Here is a 25,396-nt window from a genome sequence, read left to right on the forward strand (position 1 = left end):
CACACACACTCAAGGGTCCCTTGTACCACAGCCTCTTCGGAACATAAAATGCCTCCAAATATGAGCTGTGCGCAGAGAAAATCCCATTTGCCAGATCATATGGGGCGGGGGTGGGAGGGTGAACAGAGAGAGAGAGAGAGAGAGAGAGAGAGAGAGAGAGAGAGAACGAGAGAAGCTAAATCCAGCAGGTTTCTGAACATGTAAGGCTGACGGAAACGCAGAGCATAGAGCCCATCCATCCTCCCGGCCAGCGGCAAGGCCAGAGTGAAGTGCCCACAAAGCCCATGGAAATGTCTGAGACTGAAGTTTCTGAGCACATAGCACCCATTATGTCTGTGTTGCAATGAAGCTCACATGACTCATTCCTCATCTGAATGGACAGACTGGTTTCCCTGAAATCGCCTCAGCTTGGTGGGGGGTGGGGGTGTTGTAATTAAATGTTAATAAGTGTCCCTATACCTGAGAATTGCGACTAATCAGGGTGGGGCGGGCAAAAGAGTACTTGCCAAGGTTCTTATCCTAGCCTGGGAGACTCTGCCATCTGTCCCCCGGCAGGCAACTGATTCACAGCTACTGGAGTGAAATTATGGAAATGAGTTTTGCAACTCTTAGGACTACTTATGGGCGGATTGATAGATTTCTTTGGCACCGTGTTTTGGGGGCGGATGGGGGAATAATAACCCTGGGTCAGTCTACACAGCCCTCTTCACACAGCCTGTTGCCAAGTAACACCGACATTCTAGAATCAAACACATTTCCTTTGTAAATTTGACTGTGGTTTTCACCACAGCAAGTTGCTGCAAGTTTCACGTGTCCACGTATGAAGGAGTGGAGATATTAGACGTCATATGTGACTATATGGCAGGAGTATCGCTCGGTCCTCGGGCAGGAAAGAACACTCAGCACACACGTCCGTTTCCCTTTTGCTCCCTGGTCTTCAGGCTGGCTCGATGGTGAAAGCCAGGTCCTAACAGCCATCCAAGTGAGGAGTCCACTAAGTCCACAAGGAAGAAGCACACCATGATGCAAAGACGACAATAACAAAATTCAAATATGACAAAGGGGAACGTATCAGAGCCCAAATTGCGAACACCAATTTTAGAAAGTTATAGAGGACAGTGGGTGCCCCCAATCCATCTGCAGAGTGTCTGGTCAGAGTGAGCCGCTGGCAGAGCCCCACTAGCCACAGGCAAAGCCCTCGAACAGCTTGACCATCAGAGAGGGGTCATTTTCATGGTGGCAATACTGTATCCAACTGATCCTCGGTCAGCTGACCTCCCTCTTGACCCAACCGGAAATTCTCCTAGATGCAAGTGTTTCTTGCTAGTTCCATGACAAAAAACGTCTTCCCTGCCCCTTTAAATATTCACGGTGGAGTTTTCTTTCAGACTCACTATTTGTGCTATTATTATTTAGTCCTTATCACTTTATTTTGTTTTTTATGATTTCTGTTGGGTTTCCCAGTTTCTGAAGCACAGAAGGAGTAGATGTATAGAGATAAGAACTGATACAAAGGTCTATAGGGGACGTAGGGGTGGGTGTGAGAGATAGGAGGGGTGAAGGGGTGTGCGGGTGGGGGTGGGGAGCAAACAATGTAGATGGAAGGGGGAAGGGAACGCTTGAATTGATGGTGATTACACAACTCATTTTAAAAGTGATTTAACCATGGGTGGGGGGTTGAGTGGAGAAAGTGTTCTAAAATTGATTGTGGTAATAATTATGCAACTCTTCTTGATATGATTGAACTATTGAATTGTGTGATATGTGGATTAAGTGCCAATAAAACTGTTTAAAGAAAAAGAAACCTAATTCTAATAAATCAATGTTAAAAAAAAAAAAAGCAGGGTTCTAACATCAGTCTCCACAACCTTGAGAGACTAGCAGAAAGAGGTGGTCCCCGGCGATCACTACCAACTGCTTTGAAAGGGGTCACCTTAGAGGATTCGGGATAAAGTAGGAAAAGGTTGTAGAACAAAACCGAGCATCATAAAGAAGAGCAGCCTTCCTGGCCAGCGACAGACTGGCAGAACCCCCAACCCCACCCCTCCACCGCCCCAGACGATGTGTTTATTCACTCTTCAGCTTCGGAACTGAACCCATTTCCATGGTTCTACACTCAGATTGGAATAAGAACCTCCATGGTTCTGTAAATGGAACCGTTAACAGGAGGGATTACACATGCCTTAAAATAATCAACCACGTGAGACTCTTTAAAAGGGTGGCATGTACCCAAGAACCAACCTCATTAGGGTCAGGAAAGAAGGCGGGAGGGATACAGGAAACACAAGGAGGAAGGGCATAAGGGAGGTGCATTGTGGGGAATGTAGTCAAGGACACGAAACAAAGCGTGTATGAATTGCTGAATGGAAAACTAAACTGCTCTGAAAATCTTCACCCGTTTCACAAGAAAGACTTAAAAGACAAACACTTGGGTTCTGGACTCAGATGAAACAGCATCTTCCTGACTCACTCGCTCACTTCTCACTCACTGTCTCACTCTCACTCACTGCCTCACTGACTCACTTTCTCACTCACTCACTGTCTTACTCTCACTCACTGCTTCACTTGCTCACTGCCTCACTCACTGCTAAAAAAAAAAAAGAAAAAGAAACAGCATCTTCCTAACCTGTCTACCTAGAAGTGGTGTGGTCCGGGACGAGTGCAGACTGGCTCGAAGCCTCAGTTCCTTCATCCACAAGATGGAGCAGTCAGATCCACCTTCAGCATATAAGGAGGCTCAAGGGAGGACATGGTCAGTGGGCCGCAAAGGCAACTAGAACTTCAGTGCCCAACACGTACGTGGCTGATGGCGGCAGTAAGAACATCTCCTGGTTCACAGCACATGAAAAAGTTTCTGTATTTGCAATGATGTTGTGTCTATATTTCACAATCAAAACATAGCTTACTAAAAGCGCTTTCTCAGGCTGGTGCCTTACCCAGGGCCTTACTGAAATGATTAGGCTTGGGAATAGGATAACTGGGTTTGCTAATTGACCTTCCTCATTGCAGCCTAAGGCCCAGGTTCATTTGCTAACCCAAGTGGTCTCCTTTGCTCTGCTCTGGTGTACGGATTCCCTCTAACCAAGCTGGGGACACAAATAAAACACCTGTTACCTGTAGTTGAATTGGACTCATGGCAATTCCATGGAGTAGAGGAGAACTGCGCCATAAGGATTTCTTGGCAGTTCTCTAGACCGACGCAGTTGCCAGTGCCACTGGGTGGGTTTGAACCTCCAACCTTTAGGGTAATGGTCAAGCACACACTGTGCCACAGGGTGACTTTCTGAGCACATAGGTTGTCATTACTGTGTGCTGTTGACTCAATTCCAACTCACAGCACCCTACTGAGCTGAGCAAGCCCCAAGAGTTTCTCAATCTTTACAGGAGCAAGGGCCAGGGTTTTTTCTCCCCTGGAGGGGCTGTGAACCACCGACCTTTCCACAAGCAGCTGAGCACTGGCTCCTCTGAACACATGCAACCCGAACCTAACCCACTGCCAAGGGGTCCATTCTCTCTCAGAGCACCCCTAATGTACAGAATCGAAGTTCCCCGGGGTGCTGCCAAGGCCGGAATCCTTATAGACACAGATGACCACCTCTTTTTCCCACGGAGCAGCTGGTGAGCTCAGCCACTGTGCTCGTAGTTAGCAGCCTGCTCCCTGCAGCAGCACCGCCCCGGCAGGGCGTCTTGAAAGCATCTAAGTGTCTAGAAACACCAGCTTCTTGATTTCAGGAGTGCGCTGCCCCGCGGAACTTTCTGCCACGATCGAAAAGGTCTACCATCGGCATGGTCCCCTGCGGCAGCCTCTCGCCAGGTGGGGTTAATGGAGCACTTAGAATGTAGTGCCCGCCCTGGAAGAACTGAGGGTGTTGTTGCCTTTAACCTTCAGGAACTCAGATGTACATAACCATAGATGACCACTGTCTTTGGATGGTGCAATGTTAAAGATTCTTTCTCCCTATCAGCAAAAAGAATCTCAGTCCCACACATATTGTGGCTGCATTGCTCTGTCATTTGCTTGCCTGACATTTCATGGTTCCCACAGGGTTCTATGATATGAGTTAAAAAAACACAAATCCACTCATGAGAATATGCACACACTGTGAGAAAGGGGAACCATGGTTGCCTAATTGTGTTTCAAAAGCAGCAGGGCTAGGGGCAAGGACAGGGGCAGGCCAAGGCGGTGCAAACTCAAAGCCATCCTTGCCCTTACCCAGGCCTCTGAGAAACCGCTAGCTAGGGAGGTGAATCATGGCCCCCTCCCCTGGGCCAGAGGAGAACTGTCCTCCCATGGCCGCTTCTTTTCAGAAGAAGCTCTCAGGACTTTCTTAGAAGGCACCTCTGGTTAGACTCAAACCTCCCACTTTCAGTTCGCAGCCCAGTGCTGAGCCTTGGTGGCACCACCCCGGAACACCTACACTCGCACTGTGACAACAAAGAAACCCACAGCTCTGGCCATGGTCTTCACCAAACCTTGCTGTGCACCACTGGCCACAAGACCATCACAAAGGCACACAGACAGCCATTGCCGGTCACAAGGACAGCGGAGCAAGGTGGATGGAGTCCCTGTCTGTGGAGCGTGGTCATCACGGTCCCTCCAACCCTTGTCGATCACTTTCTATGAAGTACAGTCCTGATTTTCAAACCCTTGACTTGCTCTCTCTGGACAGAACAGCACAGAAGAGAAACAGGAAGAGAGAGAGAGAGAGAGAGAGAGAGAGAGAGAGAGGCTTGAAATTCTGCTTTGAGCCAAGTCTGTAGGGCCAAGACTACCAGCCACATATTTATTTTAAACACTGTTATTTGCTGTGTGTTCTCTTGTGGTCCCGACAATGATTCTGCACGGATCTTCAAAGGCAGAGGAGCGTCATGGAAGCATTTTAGGCACGAGGATCCTAGCAGATGACCCTCCCTGCCTGCGCGCAGGGTGGGGGTGGGGGCACTATGATTCACAAAGGTGTCTTTAGCTGACTTTCATTCCAGTTGTCATACAGGTTCCAGATCAACTGGGCCAAATTAATAGGTGGGGCCGACGCTCCAAGCAGTAATCCATTCAGCTGCCAGAGTGCAGCCTTTCCAGGTCTAAACTCCGCCCCGGGCCCCCACTAGCACTCAGGTTTACCCAGTGGGCAGGCACGGGCCTCTTACCTGCAGGTCTCAAACCCGATGCTCCGGGCTTTCTCCATCTGTTCCATGGTCGGCAGGGTGCTATTGAAAGCCTTACAGAGGTCAGCAGCCTCCGTCAGCGAGATGCTGTATCGGCCATTTTTCTCCACGTGGTACACACCGGCATATCGGCAGGTTATGTTCAAATCTACGGGATGGAACAGAAGGGTTAGATTCTTTGGCTTCAATCCTTGGGCAAGAAGAAGAAGTTCATTTGGGGAGGGGTAAAGTGATCCTGCTAGACTGACTCTTCTTCAAATTCCCTCTGGCATTCCAACGCCCCATCACACTAAGCTCAAATCGGGGCCAAGACACAAGGCAGTGTCGCTCCGACACGAGTTCCACAACAAAGTCGTTTTGTTTGGGTTTGTTTTAGCTTCTTTTAAAAGAACATACAATTTATTTCTGATTGCTAGAGCGATTCGGACTCCTGGAAAGCTCACAGAGTACCAGCAATGGAGGTTCCCTGGACGGCACAAATGATCTGGAGTTAAGGACTAGCCAAAAGTTGGTGATTCAAACCCAACCTGTGGCGCCGTAGGAGGGGAACTGGGAGATCTGCTTCTGGATAAAAGTCCCTGTCATGAGAACTTAGTGTCCCTCTGGGGCACACGGTGGGGGGGGGGGGTGTCCCCAGGAGTCAGCATCAACCCACAGCAGCAGGTTTGGTTTCTTGATTGAAAGAAGTAAAAGCGAAGCCCACCACCGCCCCGAAAACCATGGCGCACATTTTACTGTCTCTCCGCCCCGCGCCTCTCTGAGGATCAGTACTGTCCTGCCCCTGAGGCATGGTGACCCCACGCAAATGGAGCCGAGCCCTGCTGGGCCCTGCACCACCCCCACGACAGGCTGGGGATGGGACCATTCTGACCCCTAGGGTTTCCATTGGCTGATTTGGGGAAGCAGGTCACCGGGCCTTTCTTCCTACGTTGACTCCAGGAGCTCTGCTGAGAACTGCTTGGCGTCATAGCAACATATCCACCCTCACTGCCGGATGGATGGTACCCACACAGGAGGAGCGTTGGCTGGACTCAAACCGGGGTCTTACATGCAGAAGGCAGTCATTCGACCACTGAAAGCCCGTATCTGAGAGACCCGGGGATCTTGCCACCCACAGGGGAAGTGGTCGCCAGTGTCTTGCAGTGAAGACTAGACAAAGGAGCTAGCCCTCCAAGAGTTCCCTGATCATACACGAGGCGGCTCCAAAAAGTTGGTGGAAAAACTCCATTATCTTTCCCCTCCAGGTTCTCACACATTTTTTGAAGCCCGCTCCCCAGGCCCCAACGCATATACTCGCTAGTTGAAATAGCACTGCGTCTACAGCTTTACGACTGAGAATCCTTCTTGCACTTAATATAGTTTGTGTACTTCTCCACAGTCCAGCGGTATCCCTTCGTTGACTATGGCCTCCAAGATCCAGAATACATGCACTCATCGCCCCCAGAGGGAGGAGCCCTGGTGGTGCAGTCTTGACACGCTGGGCTACTGACCAAGAGGTCGATGGTTCGAGCCCCGCAGCTTTTGTGTGGCGAAAGAGGTGGCTGTCCACTTCTGTAGACTACAGCCCTGGGTGCCCAATCGTGCAGTGCTATGGCATTAGCCTCTTTGGGGCCCATGACGGGGCTCCTGTCTTCCTCTCTCACCTCCAAGTAGTTTCTTCTGCTCCAGGTGCAAAGCGTTCCTCCGGGTCCTTCAGACACTCGGGCTCTTTCCCACCTTACCCAGAGCCCATTGCCATGGACTTGACCCTGACTCCTCCCAGCACTGCCAGACAGAGAACGACTCCATGGGGTTTCCAAGGTCGTCACCTTTGTGCAAATAAATGGTCACGTCTTCCTCCCGTGCAGATGGCGAGTCTGAACAGTCGACCTTTGGGTTCACAGCTAAGCATTTAACCATTGCACCCCTGAGGCACTTATATCTGCCTTGCCCCTCTGTCTGGAAGGTTCCATCCTCAGTTCTTCACGTGGGTGGTTCATTTTTGCCAGTCAGCATTTCCACTCCACCTGCCCTCGCTCAGAGGCCTCCTCTGGGCCCCGGAGACAGCTTCCAGCCTCCCTTTCCCTTCCTCCTGCTCTTGTGTCTTCAGCCATGACCAACCTCCTCTCCAGGTGAGGCAGCACCAGGGAAGCACAGCTGGAGGAGTCCTGTCTGGCTCTGTCTCAACACTTGCACCAGTGCCCGCCATCATGTAGATGCTCCACAAATGCTGACTGGATGCACGAATGCTCATGGACACCCCTCCCCGCCCCCAGATGCTTTTAACATACAGACATATCTTGGCTGCTTGCAACCAAGAGTAGATGTCATTGGTAACAGGCATCCTGCTGTTGGCTGGTTACAGAATGACTTAAGGCAAAGACTTCTGTGAGTTTTGTACCCAACCTATTGCCAGCATTAACCTGAAAACTCAACAGGGAGCCCCAGATTCTCCTGTGAAGTCTGATCCTGTGTAATAATCCCCAAGGAATTTAAGATCTTTAATTAAAAAAAAATTAAAATGTTCTTCTTCTGGGCCTATATTATCCCTGGGTTACACCAAGGTGACCCTGCCACTGATGTCTCCGTCACTGGAACGGTCCTGGTGACACGTGGCTCCTCTGAAGAAGCACATCACCAGCATGGACTCTGAACCTACCCCCACCCTACTCCACCTCCCTGTCCCAGGCTCCTGGCCTGGCCCCACTGTGGGTCAGCTAAGAACCAGGTGTGGATTCTTACAGAACCCAAACTCCTTGTCTTGCTTGTGCGGGTCTAGAGGCGAGGTAAGTCAGGACTGAGATTGTATGCTTCCACTGATATGAACTATCCAGAGTAGCCAAGTGCATGGTGGTCAAAAGCTCACTAGTGGCTGCTCGAGATGGGTGGGAGGGTCAATGAGGGTATTGCTTAAGGGGTACCAGGCTTTGGTTAAAGGTGATGAAATAAAACAAAACAAACTCATGGTTTCCGCTCAAGTGGCTCATGCAACACTTGGCTGGTGAAGCAACAGGGGCATAGAGAAGGGAAATACACAAAGCCCTTTTGAAATACGATTGTTTTTTAAAGTGGCATTTTCAGTCCTGGCCTCCATTGGCCAATCCTTGCAAAGGGAAACTGCCAATCTGGGTGACAGCCCTTCATTCAGGTGGCTCTCCTTGTCCAGCCTACAGAAGCAAAACAGAACTTCTAACGCGGCATCTTGAAAGATGTGGCTGAGGAGGGCTTTAGGTGAATGCTGGGACTATCTAGCTGCGGGCCCAGGTGGCTGCTCTCTGAGGCACAGATGGTGGTTTGGAGCTGAGTAGCAAATTCTCCCTCGTTGAATTCCATCTCACCAAAGGGTCAACAGAGTATGCAAATGCAGAAGGAACAAAGTCAGGCTGAAGCCTGTGAATGAGCCCTCCTGAGTCTCCCGCATAGCGGCCACCATAACATGAGAGATAATCCCCATGAGCATTGTGTGAGCAGGTGGATCTGTGTGCCAGCCACTGAGCATGTAGGTGTGTCCACTAAGACAGGGTGAGAGAGTACACATTACCTTCAGCCTGCCTAGGCTGGAGAGCAAGAACAGGGCCTAACACATGACAGGGGCTCAGCAAGGGACCGCCAAGTGAATGAGCACACGCCATTCAAAGTTGATTCTATATTCATTTCAGCCACCGGAAGAAGGCCAAGCTCACAACTCTGATGGCATTTAGACATTCAGGAACGCAAAAATGGTGCCCACGGCTTCCCTTCCTGCCAAACTGTGTCATAAGCACTTATCATTTCTCTCTTCTGAACCCCCTGTGCTTTAAGAGGGACAAAGCCTTCAAGTGGGTGTCATTGAAGTCCTAATAATTCATGAAGACGTACCAATAGGCATCCTTAGCATGTCAATACAAGCGATCATCTCCAAGGGTAATGATGACTACCCAATAATACAAAAGAGATCTCAAACTCATGGCCATCGGGTCGGTTCTGACTCAGGGTCCCCTTTAGGGCAGGGTAGAACTGCCTGTGGGCTTCCAAGATGGTAACTCTTTCCGGGAGTAGAAAGCCCTATCTTTCTCTCACAGAGTGGCTGGTGACTTCGAACTGCCGGCCTTGGCAGTTAGCAGCTCCACTCGTAACCACAGTGCCACCAGAGCTCCTAAGAACAATCATGGTCACTGATGCTGATCGTGGCCTTTTGATAGAGGCAAGAGGCGCCGAAGAATCTATAGAAAACTTCCAGTATCTTTTCATCCCATTTTTCCATGAACTTTTGGAAGACTTCTTGCATTTTCCAAAGAGCTCTCCCTGGTGGCCCTGGCAGGTAGTGCTGGAGAAGGTTGGCAGTTCAAACCCACCAGCCACTCTGAGGAAGAAAGATGAGGCTGTCTTGCTCCCATGAGGATGTGCCTCTTTGGAGATGCTCTATAACAGCGGTTCTCAACCTGTGGATCACGACCCCTTTAGGGGTCAAATGACCCTTTCACAGGGGTCACCCGATTCATAACAGTAGCAAAATTATAGTTATGAAGTAGCAACGAAAATAATTTTATAGTTGGGGGGGTCAACACCACATGAGGAACTGTATTAAGGGGTCGTGGCATTAGGAAGGCTGAGATACACAGCTCAAAAAGATCACCAAGAGTTTGTATGTGCCAGGTACTCCGTATGTTTGTTACAAGTATTAACTCATTTTATTCTCAATATAGCCCTCTGAGTTTGGTAATACTATGGTCCCTATTTTCCAGCTACAGAGACCAAGGCCCAAAGAGGAGAAGAACCATTGCCCAGTTCACAGCGCTATTAGTGAGGGAGCCAGGCTTCATTAACTGCAACTCCAGGCCCTCGTTTAAATAACTGCCCATGACCTCTAGCTGCTGAGCACATGCCAAAGTAAGGGTGAGGTGTGAGGAGCCATGAGGCACATCACACACACACACACACACACACAATGGAGAGAGCAAAGAAACAGGGGACTCTCCAGGTGTACATGTACACTCCTGAGAAACAGAAAACTGGATCTGGGACCCAGTAGTAAATAGCCCATTGCATCTCTCACACAAGCATCTCCAGCTGGCTATCCATCAACTTCCCTTTGGGCCCTTGGGTCTCCCATGAACCTCCTGCATCTCACAATAGACCGACCCAAGTGTCTCCCTGGAAGAGGCTGAGGGGTAGGGAGGCAATAAGCGAGAACACTTTCAGATGTCCAGGGGGGGCCCTGGGAGAGAAGAAGCCAAGCAGGCAGAGACACTGCTCAGGTGGCTATACCAAACTAAACTCACGGCTATTGAGTTGATTCAGATTCATAGCTCCCCCATGCAGGACAGGGTAGAGCCGACCCTGTGGGTTTCTGAGACGGTAACTCTTTTTGTCCTTTTCCCAAGGAGTGTCTAGTGGTTTCAAACAGTTAACCTGGCCAGTCGCTGCCCAACTTGTAACCATGAAGCCACCAAGGCTCCCTTCAGGTTGCTCTAGAGCTCCTGAACCTACAGCCGGGCCGGGGCAAGGGGGACACATGGTCAAGTGTCCAGGGACCCATCTGCCCACATGGGAAGAGGTCCTGTGGTAAAGCCTAGAAGAAGGAGAGGTGGTAGCTCTCCACGAATGTGTCTTTCTCTATCAATCTGCTCTCCGGTACTTCAGCCACACAAAATTGGGGTCACATGCGATGTGCCTGTGCTTCAGGTGACAGGGCTAGTTCTTGTCCGACTCTCAGCCTCCTCCCCAGGGGAGAATACCCATCCCTTTGTGGCTATTTACTCACCACCAGCAAGCTGATCCCAACTCCTAGCAACACATTCAGGCTGAGTAGAACCACCCGGTGGGGTTCCCAAGGCTGTCACCCTGACCGAAGCCGTGGCTGCTGGGCTGGGCGCACTGATCTTCTGTTAGCAACCAAGCGCTTAGTCATTGCGCCACCAGGGCTCCTTTATTAAATGAGATAAAATGTGTTTATCGCCCGATATGGAGCTTAGCACATACAGGAGTGCCCCCTTATCCGCAGTTTCGCTTTCTGCAGCAGGTGATGGAAAATGGAAACTTCCAGAACTGGAAATCCCTACATTGGAAACGGTTGCCATACTGGGTAGACTGATGACATCTCTCGCACCATCCTGCTCGGTCTCATCCTTTTGCCCAGCATGTCCACTCTCCAGATGCTGCCCACCCGTTCGTTAGTTGCTTAGACGGTGTTTTGGTTAGTGGATAGCTGCAGGCACCCAGTGCTTCTTTAAGTGAAGGCAAGGGTTCTCAACCCAATAAGCAAATTGTGTGTGTGGGGGGGGGGGGGTACCCATGGGGGTTAATCCTATACTGAAGTTACTAAGATCACATTCACAGCACTCTCATTACAGTACATTGTTCTCAGTGTTCTGTTCCATTAGTTATGGCTGTTAATTTCTACTGTGCCTAATTCATAAATTAAACTTGAGCATAGGTATACTTGTATGGGACAAAACATAGTAAAGGATTTTGCACTATCTGTGCTTTCAAGCACCCACTAGAGGGTCTTGGACTATACGCCCCTCAGATAAAGGGGGGAGCTATTGTAAAAATACATAGCAAAGATATTGTGTGCTGACTAGTGGTTTATGTGCGTCAGCTGATTTAATTCTCACAAAAACTGCTTCAGGTAGGACCTACTTTCAAAACCATTTTAGAGACAAGGAAACTGAGGCACAGAAAGGTTAGGTAACTTGCTGGAGGCCATCCACGTAGGGGAGGCAGGGTGCCAATCTCTGTTCGCATTGCCTCTTGTGCAGGGGCCTGGGTACATACATCCTCAGAGGGACACACCCATAGCTGGCTCATAATGCTATATCTCAGACCCAGAGGAATAAGACCTCTGTACACAAAGTGGCCCAGCTCGGGTTAAAACGTTCCCTTGATTACAGGGCCTGAGGGCAGCAGTGTCTTGGCCGGCCTCCATCATTTCCTGGGTGGCGGAAAGTCACAGCATCTGCTGGAAGGTGAGAAGGTACTGCTTGACCTCAGCTTCCAACGAACTGAAGAACAAGTACACTTTCTGCTCCTGTGAAAACGTGCAGCCTTGGAGACCCACGGTGGCAGTTCTACCCTGTCCTATAGGGTCACTGCGGGTCAGAATCCACTAAATGGCTGTGAGTAGCTCGATCATCTACATTTTCCCAAACCTTCCTGAGTGCTGAGTAGGTCTACCTCATACAGTTAGTTACTGATAAAGCTGGGAGGCTACAGGATTTTTAACCTTAAATCCAGGAGTGGTCTTTAGGGAGGGGTGGGGGGAGGAGGACACTGAGCCTGGGCTGCTGCATGCATGACTGTAAGTGGCTTGAGCTCATCACTAGTGGGCCTGTGTTTTACAGTGGGCGGTCTGTCCGATCGCTTTGCTGTGTTAAATTATACCTCATGAAGAGGCCAGCCACTAAATCTATAGGAAACTCACATACCGTGTGGTTTCAAAAGCGTGGAGCCCACCCCACTGCCATCAATTCCATTTCAACTCGTATCAGCCTTACATAGCATTTCCCAGGCTGTAATCATTCAAAAGAGCAGACAGCCTCATCTTCCTCCAGTGGTGTGGCTAGTGGGTTTGAACCTCCTACCTTGTGGCTAGCAATCCAACGGTTACCCAATAAAGAAAAACTTTGAAAGAGAAAGGAGAAAGGAGCTTACATTTATTGAATATTATTTTTAAGTTCAGAGCTCCCTTTATTCTGCATTGTAATGCTTAAAAGGGCAGGTCTTATTGCCCGGGGGCTTGGTAAGGAAGGATCCAGCAGAAAAACCTCTCTAATGGAGCTTCCACCCTCTCTCCAGAGAGAAGATCCTGAAGGCTCAGTAGTCACAGGCCTGCCCACCTGTGAGCTAGCTACTTCTCCCTGCTTCCACCCATTGCACTTCCCACGATCTCCTTGGGAACGAATGTAGAGTCCAGCCTCAGCGGCAGCCGTTACTTCCAGCCTGAATGCTAATGAGCAGAGGACTCTGGGGTTCGGGCTTGGTCCAAGGTCAAGACACTCAGATCACAAGGCATCTTGTGACATTTCAGATGTCCGCTGACCAACTGGCAGATCTAGACCAAGCATGACTAGATAGCAGATTGTTGTAACCGGAACCCAGCGCTCCAGGCTGACCGCATCAGACTGAGTGTTCCCAGGAGTTGGTCACACACAAACCTCTTGGACAGTGGCAGCAAAAGCATTAGTCGGTTCTCCAGATTTTGTACTTTGATGGGGTTTATCACAAAAGAGCTAGGATTCGGTTTCCATCCTCCGATGTCCTGAGCTCATGTCCAAAAGTGAAGATTGCACTCACAAACCTACGCGAGCTGATTCGGAACAGAAGTTAGGAGAGAAAAGGCCAGTGTTTGGTAAAGAAAGAAATAGATGAAGACGCATGATTGTTAATAGGATCGTCCATCGTTAAGGCCAGGAGGGATAAGAGAGAGCGTCTAATGAAATTTTCGTGTGACTCCAGACAAAACAAACTCCAGAAGCGCTGGCCTGGCCCCCCAGCCAGCTCTGAGTGGGGCCGAATCTCAGGGGCCCTTCATTACCAGATTCCCGACTCGGAGCCCAGTGCTCTGGAGCCTGCCAGTCTTTTATAAGAGGCCTAAACAAGCTGTTCCCAATAAAGCTGCAACCCACCGCCCTACCGTCCATGAAGAAACCGCTGTTTTTCATTTGGTTGATGCCTTCAAAGCCCAGAAGTTCCCATTTAGGAGCCTTGCTAGCTGATCCTGCCCCTGCTGCCCCCCCAGGGTTTCCAGTCCCGAAAGCTGGCAGGCTTCCTACCTGCCCCCATCACTTGGCCCCATCCCCTGATACCCATGTGGTAGCCTGGTGAAAGGACACATTGTTCAACATCCACAGCCGGATGAGGCCAGATTCACACTCGGTGGCCGCCTCGCCCCTCGCCCAGAGCAGACCATGAGTCTTGGGTGACTCAGTCTCTCCCTCCGGGAATTGCCCCGAGGTGGGTGAGGATTAATGAGCAGAGAAAACAGTCATACCCAGTCATGCCCACAGAATGTCCTCCATGGCTTTCAACCAAACTATTCACCCCTTGGCCTGAAGAAAGGAAGCACCCCAACCTCTTGGTGGCTGGCTACCCCTCCTGACCTCCCAGCAGGGTGCTGTCATGGCAGCCAATACTGAACCAACGGGGTCCCATCATATCTATTTAGTCAGAAGAGAGCCCAAAGGCTTCTCTCAGCCATGCTCCTGGCCCTTCAGCCAAGGTCTCCAAATGACTGACCCTCTACACAGTCTAGGAGCCCTGGTGTAGAGTGGTCACGCACTGGGTCGCTAACCTGAAGGTCAGCAGGTTGTAACTACCACCTGCTCTGTGGGAGACAGTTAAGACTCTCTACTCCCATAAAGAGCTTCTGTCTTAGAAAGGGGCAGTTCTACCCTGTCCTGTAGGGTCGCTAGGAGTCTGGACCAACTCGAGGGCAGTGATGAGTGAGGGACATGCAGTCTGAAAAGCTGGGGTGATCACAAGGTCTGAAGGAAACCTGGTCCTGCTTCACCCTGTGGGGATGGAAACTGAGGGGCTGCTGAGGGACAGCCTGTTCAGACCCCTGTCTCCCAAGCCAGGGCCTCACAGAGCTCCCCTGGGCAGAGGAGAGCAAGTCCCCCAAGCCCTGGTGGGGCACAAGAGGTTTGTCAAGCCAAGTGGTCTTGGGTGAGCAAGTCTCCAGGAAGACAGCTGGGTGTGGAAGCCACCGTGTGCGGGTGTTGCCATAGCGATCAGGAAGTGCGTGGCTCAGGCCTCTCCACTTTGGTTTTCTTCGTTTTTTGAATCTTATTGTTTTAGCAGATGGGCTAGCACAAACCCAGGATGTGGTCAGTGAAATGCAAACGCATCTCAGGGGCCCATTTGGGGTTTTTCCTGTGGCGGGTAGGAAAAGAGGAGGCCGTGCCTTCCTTTGGGGGGGGGGGGGCTCTTTGCTTTCTACCACCTTCACACCACCTAATGCTTATCTCAGCTCTGGAGCCAGTGGTTTGAGGAAGTGAAGACCTAGTTTAAGGGACGTACCTTGAGAGAGGAGTCCCTGAGGACAGCCCAGCCTGGTGGCTATGTGGGAAGGTGGGAATTTCAAGTCCACCAGAAGAAAAGCCTGGAAAGGACTCCCCAGACCTTGAAACCACCCCCAGAACAGTTCCGCTCCAGCACCGGAGTGCTGCTGTGGGGAGGCCCTGGGTCAGAATCCGCCCGCTGGCGCCTGTGGCTGCCATTGCTGCTGCACCCGCCAGGTGAGGGTCGAAGCAAGCTTGGTGGGTCCCTGGCAGGAGCCCTCTGCATTTTCAGTGACATGCCAATGACCTGGGGCCCCCGGAGGACAGTAGGATGGACTGCCTCTGGCCTCAAGCTGTTCAAGAGGACAATAAAATGCAATAAATACAAATCGGGACACGGTGAGCTGTGTGACCTTGAACAACAAAGTCTAGGTCCTTGGGCCACACCACACCTTCCTCGATCCCAGGATGAGACGGGTTTGAAAGACACGGAGCTTGTGCAGTAACGGGAGGGGGACAAGCACGCCGGGAGCAGCTTCTCGGAAGTCCCGTATGGACTAAACATATGAGGGACCCACCCCCTGTAGAGAAGGGCTCCACCGGAAGCTTCCATCAGCAACTAGGAAGCTCTTTGTGGTGGTTACTGGTGGGGCGGTCACCCGTGAGGTCAGCAGGTCAAAACCATGGGAGAACAACACGGCTTTCTACTCCCATAAAGAGTAAGAATCTCTGAAACCCACAAGGGCAACTCCATCCTGTGCTTGGGAGTCAGAATGGACTCCATGGTGTTAAGTTTGGTTTGGGGTTTCAGACATTCCCGTCTCAAAGCAGCCCCATGAGGCTCATCAAGTAGGGTCTATGGACCCCGTTTACAGATGGAGAAGTGCGGGTGCTTCCGACGCGCTTTTAAACTCTATAGCTTGGCCCTAAACCCCAGATCTCAGCTCAGATTGCTCAGGTCTGCTGTTTTTGCCTCCCACCCTGAGGTGTTGTCCTCCCAGCCTGGGTTGTCAGGAGACAAATTGGGGCCATGATGGTTTACAAACATAGGAGACACGCTAGGAGAATAATGCTTTGCAGACATGTTGATACCCCGTGTGAGGTCGTCTCATGGGCTGCTAACCACATAGACGGTGGGTCAAACCTACCAGCCACCATGAGGCTGTCTGCTCCCATGATGTACAGTTTCAAAGGCCAGTTCAGCCTGGTCCTATAGGGTCACTATGAGTTGTCATCGACCTGGTTTCAGGTGGAAAAGGTGTCTTCCGGGGTTTCCTCCAGTCTCTATCAGACCAGTTAGTCTGGCCGTTTTCATGCATTTGAGACGTGTTCTACAGTTTTCTCTCATTCTAGCTGGGCCCGTCCGGTGCTGATAGCCAGGCACCATCTAGGTCTTCTAGCCTCAAGCTAGAAGAGGCTGTGGTTCAATGGGCCATTCCTCCTGTGGGCGAATTCTCCACTCTCCTTTGCTCCAGGCAAGAGGAGAATATTAGTGGTCTCTCAGATGCCTGCTCAGAAGTTTTTAAGACCTCAGAATCTACCTACCACACTAGGGTATAGAACATTCGTTTATGAATTTTGTTACGTCCCCTGAGATTATGATCCTGGGTCTTCAAGGCCAGTAACTCTGTCTCTATGGGTTGTCTAAGTGGTGCCCCATGTGCTCCTGGAATCATCATGGAGCAGATGACCTGCTGTCTGACCAGTGGCGTATACTGCCTGCCTTTCAGTTAGCAACCAAGTGCTTAACCGCTGCACCACCAGCCTTCCTCTCCAGTTAATAACAACCCAAAATAGCAAACCCACTGGCACCAAGTTGACCCCAATCATATGGACTCTTGTCCGAGTCTGTACATCTTTAAGGGAGCAGACAGTCTCATTTTCCTTCTACACAGCAGGAGGTGGGTTTGAACCCACTGACTTTGTGTTTAGCAGCCCCAGGCCAATCCGCAGTCTCACCAGGGCTTCTTCTATACTTAACTCACTGCCATCCAGTTGGTTCTGATTCACAGCCTCCCCTATTGGACAGGGTAGAACTGCCCCTATGGGTTTCCAAGACTGTATAACTCTTTATGGGAGTAGAAGCTTTGTCTTTCTCCCACAGAGCTGGCGGGTGGTCTTGAACTGCTGACCTTGCAGCTAGCAGCCCGTGTGTAACCATTACACAACCCAGACTCTTACACGAAGGGGTTAGAAGGGAATAATCTAGATAAGTGGGCTTTTACTGTAGATAATGTTCTCTTTCTCTAATTACATAGATATTTGTTTTACTTTTAAGTATTTAGATACTATAGATGGTAGGTAGGTAGATAGATGATAGATATAGATAGATAGATAGATAGATAGATAGATAGATAGATAGATAGATAGATAGATAGTAGATAGACCAAGATGCTTTTCCACATTCTATTTCTCGATAGGGAGCCCTGGCAGGATAGTGGGTTATCCTCTGGACTGCTAACTGCAAGGTCAACAGTTCAAAACCACCAGCCACTCCAAGGGAGAAAGATGAGTCTTTCTATCCCAAAAGAGTTACAGTATCAGAAACCCACAGGGTAAGTTCTACTCTGTCCTATAGTGTCGCTATGAGTCAGAATTGTTCTGATGGCAGTGAGTGATGTGATGTACTCGTATCTATACAACTTATTCTAGAAAGGATCCTGCCCCAGGTGGTACTAAACAACATATATAACCCAAGGGGGACAATCTCATATTTAGCTTTATACTCCCAGTATCTAATATACAGTGAAGTGGTCAAGAAATGGAGCTTGGATTTGAGGGGGAAAGCACGGGGCTGAGAGTCAAGTTGCAGGCTTCTTCTTGATAAGCTGTGAGGACTGAGAGATGTCGTCACGTCACCTCCATAGACCTACGTCTTTGTCAGACCAGGGAGAAGCTGGACCTTCGGATCTCTGGGTGCCCAGCCAACCCAGTCTTCTGCCTCTACAACTGCCTCTACAATCTGTCTCTATCCGGGGTGCCCTCCAAATGCCGCAGGGACCTGAGGGGCTCCCTCTGGCCTGCAGGGTTGCTGCATTCTGCTGTGCTGTCAAGGTGACGGTAGTGTGACCAATGCGTCGGGGCTGAGTGGACTGGCCAACAAAAAGAAACAATAGACAAAACAAGAGAGAGAGAGAGTTCCCAGCATCCGGCTCTCAGATTACACCCAATCAAAGCCTTCCAAGGCTCAGTGACTAGAACCTGCCCCACTGAAGTGAAAAGGAAAGAGTGGTTTCAATTAAGGGAATTACTGAGGTCCTCAGAGAGTCCTCCTAAATTACTACAAACAGCCCAGCGCCGTCCATCTGCAGTGGATGTTGGCCTCCTGGGCCAATCCAAGCTATTCTGCCTGGGTGATGCAGTCCTGGTGCCGGGCAGGGCAGCCTGCACCGTGGCGACTGCGGGTGGCATTCCCTCCCACTGCTACCAACCTAGCTCCTTGGTCTTTGATAGGTCTGACTGCCACCAAGAGAGGAGACAGGGGAAATCCCCACCTCCTCCTTTCCTAAAGATGTTTCCCCCACACACAAAATAAAAAACAAAAAGGAAAGAAAGAAGAAAATAAAAACCCAGTGCTGTCTCATTGACGACTCAGGAAGAACTGAACTCCGGAAGGTTTCCCTGTCGGTCATCTCCAAGGAAGCAGAGCGCCAGGCCTTTCTCACACAGCACCACTGTGGAGTCGGGCTGTGCAGAGGGTGGGTTCGAACCACCAACCTTGTGGCTCACCGACGCATGCAAACGGCACCACCCAGGAACCGGAGCAATCGTTGCGAGGTTGTGTCTGTCTTTGTTTTTCCAAGTCTTTCCATTCCAACGAGTCGGGAACCTCGAGATCTTAGAGGAAGGACATGCCTGGGATTGTGCCGGCTCCAGTTCTGGGGCTGCAGGAACAGGACGGACCTCCTCAAGCCGAAAGGAGACGCACGGTGTGGTGAGGGAATAAAGAAATCACTAAGTAAGCAAAAGAGCTTTTGTTTGATGAGCCTGGGTTTCTCGGTCTGAAAACGACTCTGTTGACATTCACTCGTTTGATCGTCAACAGATATTCGTCAAGTACCTCCAAAAGAAGTCGAAGGGAGGAAGATAATAAGTGAGCGTCCAGGGAGGGCCAGCAGATCTGGTTGACGTCGGGCACTTGCTAAATGTTCACCCTTTCCCCTCTCTCTGGAAAGGCAAAGCTCCGGGCAAGTGGTCACCATGCTCCAACGTGAAATGGAGCCTTCGGGTCTCATGTATCATTTATTTACTCTGAGAAACCATGTGTGCCTCCATGATCGTCGGCTCCAGCCCGGACCCCACTCTGCACCCACATGCCAGAGCCTCCAACAGCCCTGCCAACCATAAAGCTTATGGAATTAAGAGCAAGGTGGAATTTGACGTAAATGCAAACACTGATGAAAGGCCAAAGCCTTACTCACTCCGGAGGCGTGGCTGGGAGTGGCCAGACCTTCCTTTCTTTAGAATCTAAAGAGAGTTCAGATGGAAAGCTGAGCTGCATGTTGGAAAGCCATTAAAGGTATGTTGGGGAGTCCTGCGGAGAGGCCCTGTGTGTGAAGGGGAGGGGCCCGGAATGCTAAGCAACAGGTTGGAGGCTCAATGCCCCTCAGGAACCTCAGAAGAAAAGCCTGGGGGTCTGTTTCTAAAAACCCAGCCACCAGAACCTCTAGGGAGCACAGGTCTACTCTGACACACCTGAGGTCATGGTAAGTCAGAGCCAATTGGACGGCATCTGATTGGCTAGAGGTAATTTTAGCAATGAGGAACTGAAACAACCCAAAGATGAAAGGGGAGCACTTGTTGCCTTCCACACATGACCCAGAAATTCCAAACACGGGCTTCTAGGGGGGAAGTGAGCCCTGGGAATCCCCCACATTCCCAGGATGGGAGGAAAGCTAGTGCGGAAGTTGACTGAGGCACCACTGGACACTCCTGCCCTCCAAAGCCAGGAAAGAGCAAACTAAGGAACCACGTCTATGGAAAAAGAGGAATGCTCCATCTCCTCCCCAGGCCCCACCAGGGCCCAGGCAGGAAGTGGCTGATCCTGCTGAGACAGGCAGCCTGGGCGATGGGCTGTAATTGTGCAAGTGAAGACAGGACCCGGTGAGCGTTTCCCCATTCTCTCTGAGAGTCCGGGCAAGAACCGAGGTTCCCAGAACACCCGATGCCGCTTTATCTGCTGGACAGCAGTTGTTCCTGTCAGGGCCACGTGGGCGCCAGCAGCCACGCTCCCTGCAATTAAAGGAGAGCTCATTGGCTATTATTTGCCCAGAAATGGAAGGAGCATTTTCCAGCGGCAGCCGGAGCATTTTTGAGCAAGGGAGGGACAGGTTCCAGGTCTAATAATGTTGCTGCGGTTCACTGGCATCATGCCAGCCCCCTGCATGGCAACCCAGTGCACAACCGAAGGAAACAGTGCCCAGGCCTGCACCAGCCCCATGGTGGTTGTGAAGAGCATTGCAATCCATAGGCTGTCACGGACTGACTTTCAGAAGTCGATTGCCAGGATTACTCTTCCTTGTCTTGCTTAGTCAAGAAGTTCTACGAACACTTGTTCAACCCTAGCAACCTACAAGCCACCAATGACAGGTTGGTGGTGGGTACACCCAAGGTGCACTGTCCCGGAATATATCTCTCTGAGAGGGAAGGGAGAGGGGAATTCTACTACTGAACTACCAGGGTCTCTAGATCCAATTATAACACTTATCATTGTTAAATAGGCTGCTTACTCCATAAGGAGCCCTGAGTGGCATAGTGGTTACATGTTGGGCTCTAACCAAAAGTCAGCAGTTCAAAACCACCATCCACATCATGGGAGAAAGATGAAGCTTTCTGTTCCCATGAAGAGTTACACCCTTGGAAACTGGCAGGGCAGTTCGATCCTGTCCTGTAGGGTTGTCAGGTGTTGGGACGCATGTGACGGCAGTGAGTGAGCTTACTCCACGACAACACAGTGTGCTAAGTGTTGTGACAGAAGCACAAGATGGACTGGGCACCAGTCCCTTAGTCTAAAGGGGAGCCTTTCTTCTCCAGAATCTCTCGTGTCCCCAAGGGAAGCCTCCTTAAGGAAATGCCGTGCCAGCTGGGGCGGGAAGGACGAATGAAGGAGCAGCAGGCCACCCTAAAGCTCCGCCCAACCACATCCTGGAAGTCCACCTTGGAACATGTCCCAGTCTTGTCTTGCAGGATGGACTCATCATCACCCTTCCCCTGTGAGTCTTATGATGTTAGATTCATGTGCTGACTGCACAGTGAACGGGCTGGCCCAGGTGACTCTCATGTTCATCTTTGGGATTATTAAAATAATAAGATGTTGGCCCCTTGGACTTTGGACTCAAAGAAGTTATTAGGAAGGAGTTTTCCTACCTATGGAAGGGCAGTTATTTATATAAGTCAGTAGTCGATTGTGGACTCCTTGGAGGTAAACCAGGTTCCTAGGGAGCTGGTGTAGTACAGAGGATGGACATCAGCCTGGGGGTGGGACAGTGGAGTTCAACTAGCCTGAATTGACACTAATTAGCTACACGACCTTGGGAAAGTCATTAAGGAGCCTATACAAGAAGATAATAATGTCAGCCACTTTACCCACTTTACAAGGTTAATGCGAGGACTGGATTAGATCATGGCGCTGAAAACATTTGACACATATTAAAATACCTTAGGAATGCAGTTATAGGAAAAGGAAGCTGGTAACTCCCTTGGGGGAGGCATCATCTCACGATTTACGGGAAGAGAGGCTTGTCTACAGCCATAGTAATTCCTTCTTAATGGAGCACTACAGAATAGTGGTTCTCTTGAATGGTGCCGCTCCGGCAGTGCGGAGATGGATTGCGAGTAGTGAGCGTCTAATGAGAAATTGCCTAAGTGCACAATAGATGGGCTGTTTCTCAAGCGTGACAGCAGAGTGAAGGTATTCTCTATGTTTGGGGGTTTGTTTTGTTTTGGGTTTTTTTTTTCTTTCACAAAAGAAACCGAAGAAGCTACAGCTTTTATGGCTGAGTATAAACCCTCAGCCAGCTAAGCCTCAAACTGGACTGTGCCCCTGCCCGTGGGAATCCTACCCACAAGAGGTGTTTTCTCAGACAAAGGTTGAAAGGATGGCCCAGCTCTCTGAGAACGTAGTTTTACCCTTTTTTCCCTAGGAAATCTCAACCACAGCCCTAAGCATGTGCATGAACACCCTTTGGATCCTTACTCTCTGCCACAATGTTCTTTCTGAACTCCCCCAAACCCCAGCGGTTCCTCTAAGTCAAACACGGTGCTCCCCGGTCTCCTTGCCAGTGACCTCACTCGGTATAGGTAAATGCCCTCGTTTTCCCAGGGACAAGTAAAGAGAAGCCCGTGAAGTACTTCTTGAAAAGTCATTCTATCAGTTTAAGAAGAAATACTTGGGAATAAGCATTTCTGCTGCTGCTGCTGCTGCTGACTTGGACATAAAATTTCTGGGGTTACACGAGTTGTTTGAGGAGCACGTGGGGTGCCGGGCTGCAGGAAGACACTGGGGGTGGCCGAACAGAATGCTGGAAGGAACGGGGGTCCTTGCTAACGTCATTGAGCTCTGGGAACTGCCCTAACTTCAGACTTCCTTCCATGGGACGCGCTGTCTTGCCAGGGTTGGACCTTCTCTTACTTTACACAGCTATTCAGCGAGCGGCAACCATGAGCCCAGACCAAGACACCTGCACTAGATCACAACCCTGTGGGGGGATTGGTACACACCACGGCTTGCTATATAGATGAGTGGAAGCTGATGTTCACTCCTTATGACTGTATCTCCACCTCTCTCTCTCCTACCCAAGAAAGTCTCTCTGCTAACAGAGAGTGAGAGGGATATTATCACTGAGCTTTTGTTTCGACCTTGCATCTGCCCTCCTTTGCAAGACACCGTTCTTCTCAGATTGGTGCTACCTGCCCACTACGAAGCCCAATTAGCTTGGTGACCACCTGTGCTTGCCCCTGACAGCATCTTAAGGGAGGTGTTTGTTTTTGTGTCCGCACCCTGTCGAACGCACGTGCCTGAAAGAGCCCACTTGTCTTCCCTAGAAAAGTTCTCCCAGAGGTAGGTCTCTCAGCCACAAAGGAGAGACAGTCATGAGGCCACGGCAGCCCAATGGCTGACGGTCCTCCACCAGAGTCCTGCCGAGACCCAAGAGATTCCTTCCCCGGAAGTAGTCCTGGAAGCCATCTCCTCCACCCGGCCCCACTCTAAACACCATTCACAGCCGGAGCCTCGGCTCCGGCAGTCACTCTCATGCTCCAAGCAAAACCAAGACACCCCCAACAAAATGAACAAGATTTGGCCACAGCTAAGATTACTGCTCGAGAGTCCTAAGCAGATGAGGACTGTTTCCTTATTGCTGCAAACGAAATCGTTCCTGCCCCACTGGCCACTTTTGTTTCCCCACAGTTGAGGAACATCTACTCCCCTGGCATGTGCTTTGAAAAGCACCAGTGAGCTTGGGGTTTCCATGTTCTCTGCCCACCATGGTCTATTGCAGGGCAGACATGAGAAACCAGTTGCTTTCAGACTCTCAGCCGAAGGACAATATTTCCTCCCCTGGCTCTTTTCAGGGTGTGTGGCCACTGCTGCTCAGTATAAGGGAGGTGGTTCCAGCTGGAGTTGCCGTGGGGAGCTTGGCACCCATCCACTGGTCTGTCCCCGGGTCCTGAGAGGAAGTTCGGTAAGCACGCTCCCCAGGGAACGGTGGGCATCTAGTGCACACAATGAGGCTGCTCTTCATCCTACAGGCCTAAGGAGGCCTTCCTTGATATCCAGATCAGATGAGGTCTCCCTGGGATGTGCTCTCACAAGAGCTTGCCCATCTCCTTGATAGCGCTGATCACAGGGTAATTAAATAAGGGCATAATTAAGTGTTTACTGTCTGCCTTCCCTGATAGACAAGGAGCCCTGTTGGCATCATGAGTTATGCATTGGGCTGCTAACCTCAAGGTCAGCAGTTTGAATCCACTAGCCAGTCCTCAAGAGAAAGAGATATGCAGTCTCAGAAATCCAAATGGCAGTTCTACTGTTTCCTATCAGGTCACTAGGCATCGGAATCAGTTCAGTGGCAGCTGTCTAAGTCTGGGTTTCCCTGCGAGACTGTAAGCTGAGGGGAGCCGAGACGGTTCCCGTCTTGTTTAAAGTTGAATCCCTGGAGTCTAGTAGAGCAGCTAACATAGAGTAGGTGTTCAATATATATGTGTTGAGTGAGCAAATGAATCCTTTTCAAATAATCCATTGTTGACTCAATTCACAGAATTGTTCAGAGAGGCTTGGAGAAAGGCCGGCCAGGCTAGGTTACATGGGGTTTCCACAAGTTCATTAACACACACACACCACACACAAAGATGAAAACAAACACCAAAGACAGGTGGGAGAAGTAGTGCATGAGGACCAGGACCAAGTACAATGTAGGTTCCATTGGGACATGAAAGTCAGCGTCCTTTCCCTTCTCTTTGTCCCTCTGGTCTTCTTGCTCTGGTCACCACTACCCTACTCCCACCCACCCTTTCTCCTCGTGTAGTGCTCAGCTGATCAAGACTTTGCATGAGCTCCTCAGGGAATGGGGCAGGCCACTTCCACTCTTTGAGTCTTCCTTCCGTTATCTGACCAAGAAGATCGTTGGACTCCAAACTTTCTAACACTCTTTTTCCACAATGACCTGCCAAGCTCGCGATAGCTGCTCACTCAGGCTCCTTTCTCTCTCTGTCTCCTTGTCTTCTTCTCTGGGTCTATCCCTTGATGCTATAGCCTGGGCCCAGCTCAGCCTTAGACATACTGTCCCCAGCAACGCTTCGGAAAACCCCACAGTATGAAGTGACACCAGCAGAAGCAGAGACCCCGCTTACCAGTGCAGCCCGCTAGGATGCATCACCATGCCTTAGGTAACGGCACAGCCAAGACACCTGAGCAAATGCCAGACTCTGTTAGATAAGCACTGCCCAGGAGGGGATGGCAGCTCCAAGGGAGTTGGTGAGCATTCCGAAGAGTACAATTTCAATGATTTCAGGGTCAACCAGCAACAGGAGACAGAGATAAAGGTGAGAGCAACCTCAGGTAATAATAGGACCTTGTCATTTTACATCACGTGCTTCTGCCTACCAGCACAAAACACTTTTACACCAGTAGGCAAAGGTGGGGAGGTCTAGGGGAGGCAAAGGGATTATTATCCCCAGGTTCACACAGTGTATTGAAGCATTAGACAGATAAAGCCAATAGCCCAAGGTCACACAATTAGGCCTTGACAAGGTGGGAATTAGAGCAGAGTGTC

The 25,396-nt window shown here is 50.4% G+C and overlaps 1 protein-coding gene across 12 annotated transcripts in view; it reads right to left on the reverse strand.

The window, feature by feature from the left end:
- Positions 1 to 25,396, reverse strand: part of CD44 (CD44 molecule (Indian blood group)) — a 93,008-nt gene that overhangs the window by 53,964 nt on the left and 13,648 nt on the right. For all 12 annotated transcript variants that reach the window (XM_045290864.1, XM_045290857.1, XM_045290858.1 and 9 more), the window contains exon 2: positions 5,149 to 5,314. In XM_045290864.1, the coding sequence (XP_045146799.1) occupies positions 5,149 to 5,314 (166 nt within the window). The remainder of the gene's footprint in view (positions 1 to 5,148; positions 5,315 to 25,396) is intronic.

Source organism: Echinops telfairi, unplaced genomic scaffold (genome assembly GCF_000313985.2).
Source record: "Echinops telfairi isolate 266 unplaced genomic scaffold, ASM31398v2 ScPeMD7_60;HRSCAF=208, whole genome shotgun sequence".
In the NCBI taxonomy this organism is placed as follows: domain Eukaryota; kingdom Metazoa; phylum Chordata; class Mammalia; order Afrosoricida; family Tenrecidae; genus Echinops; species Echinops telfairi.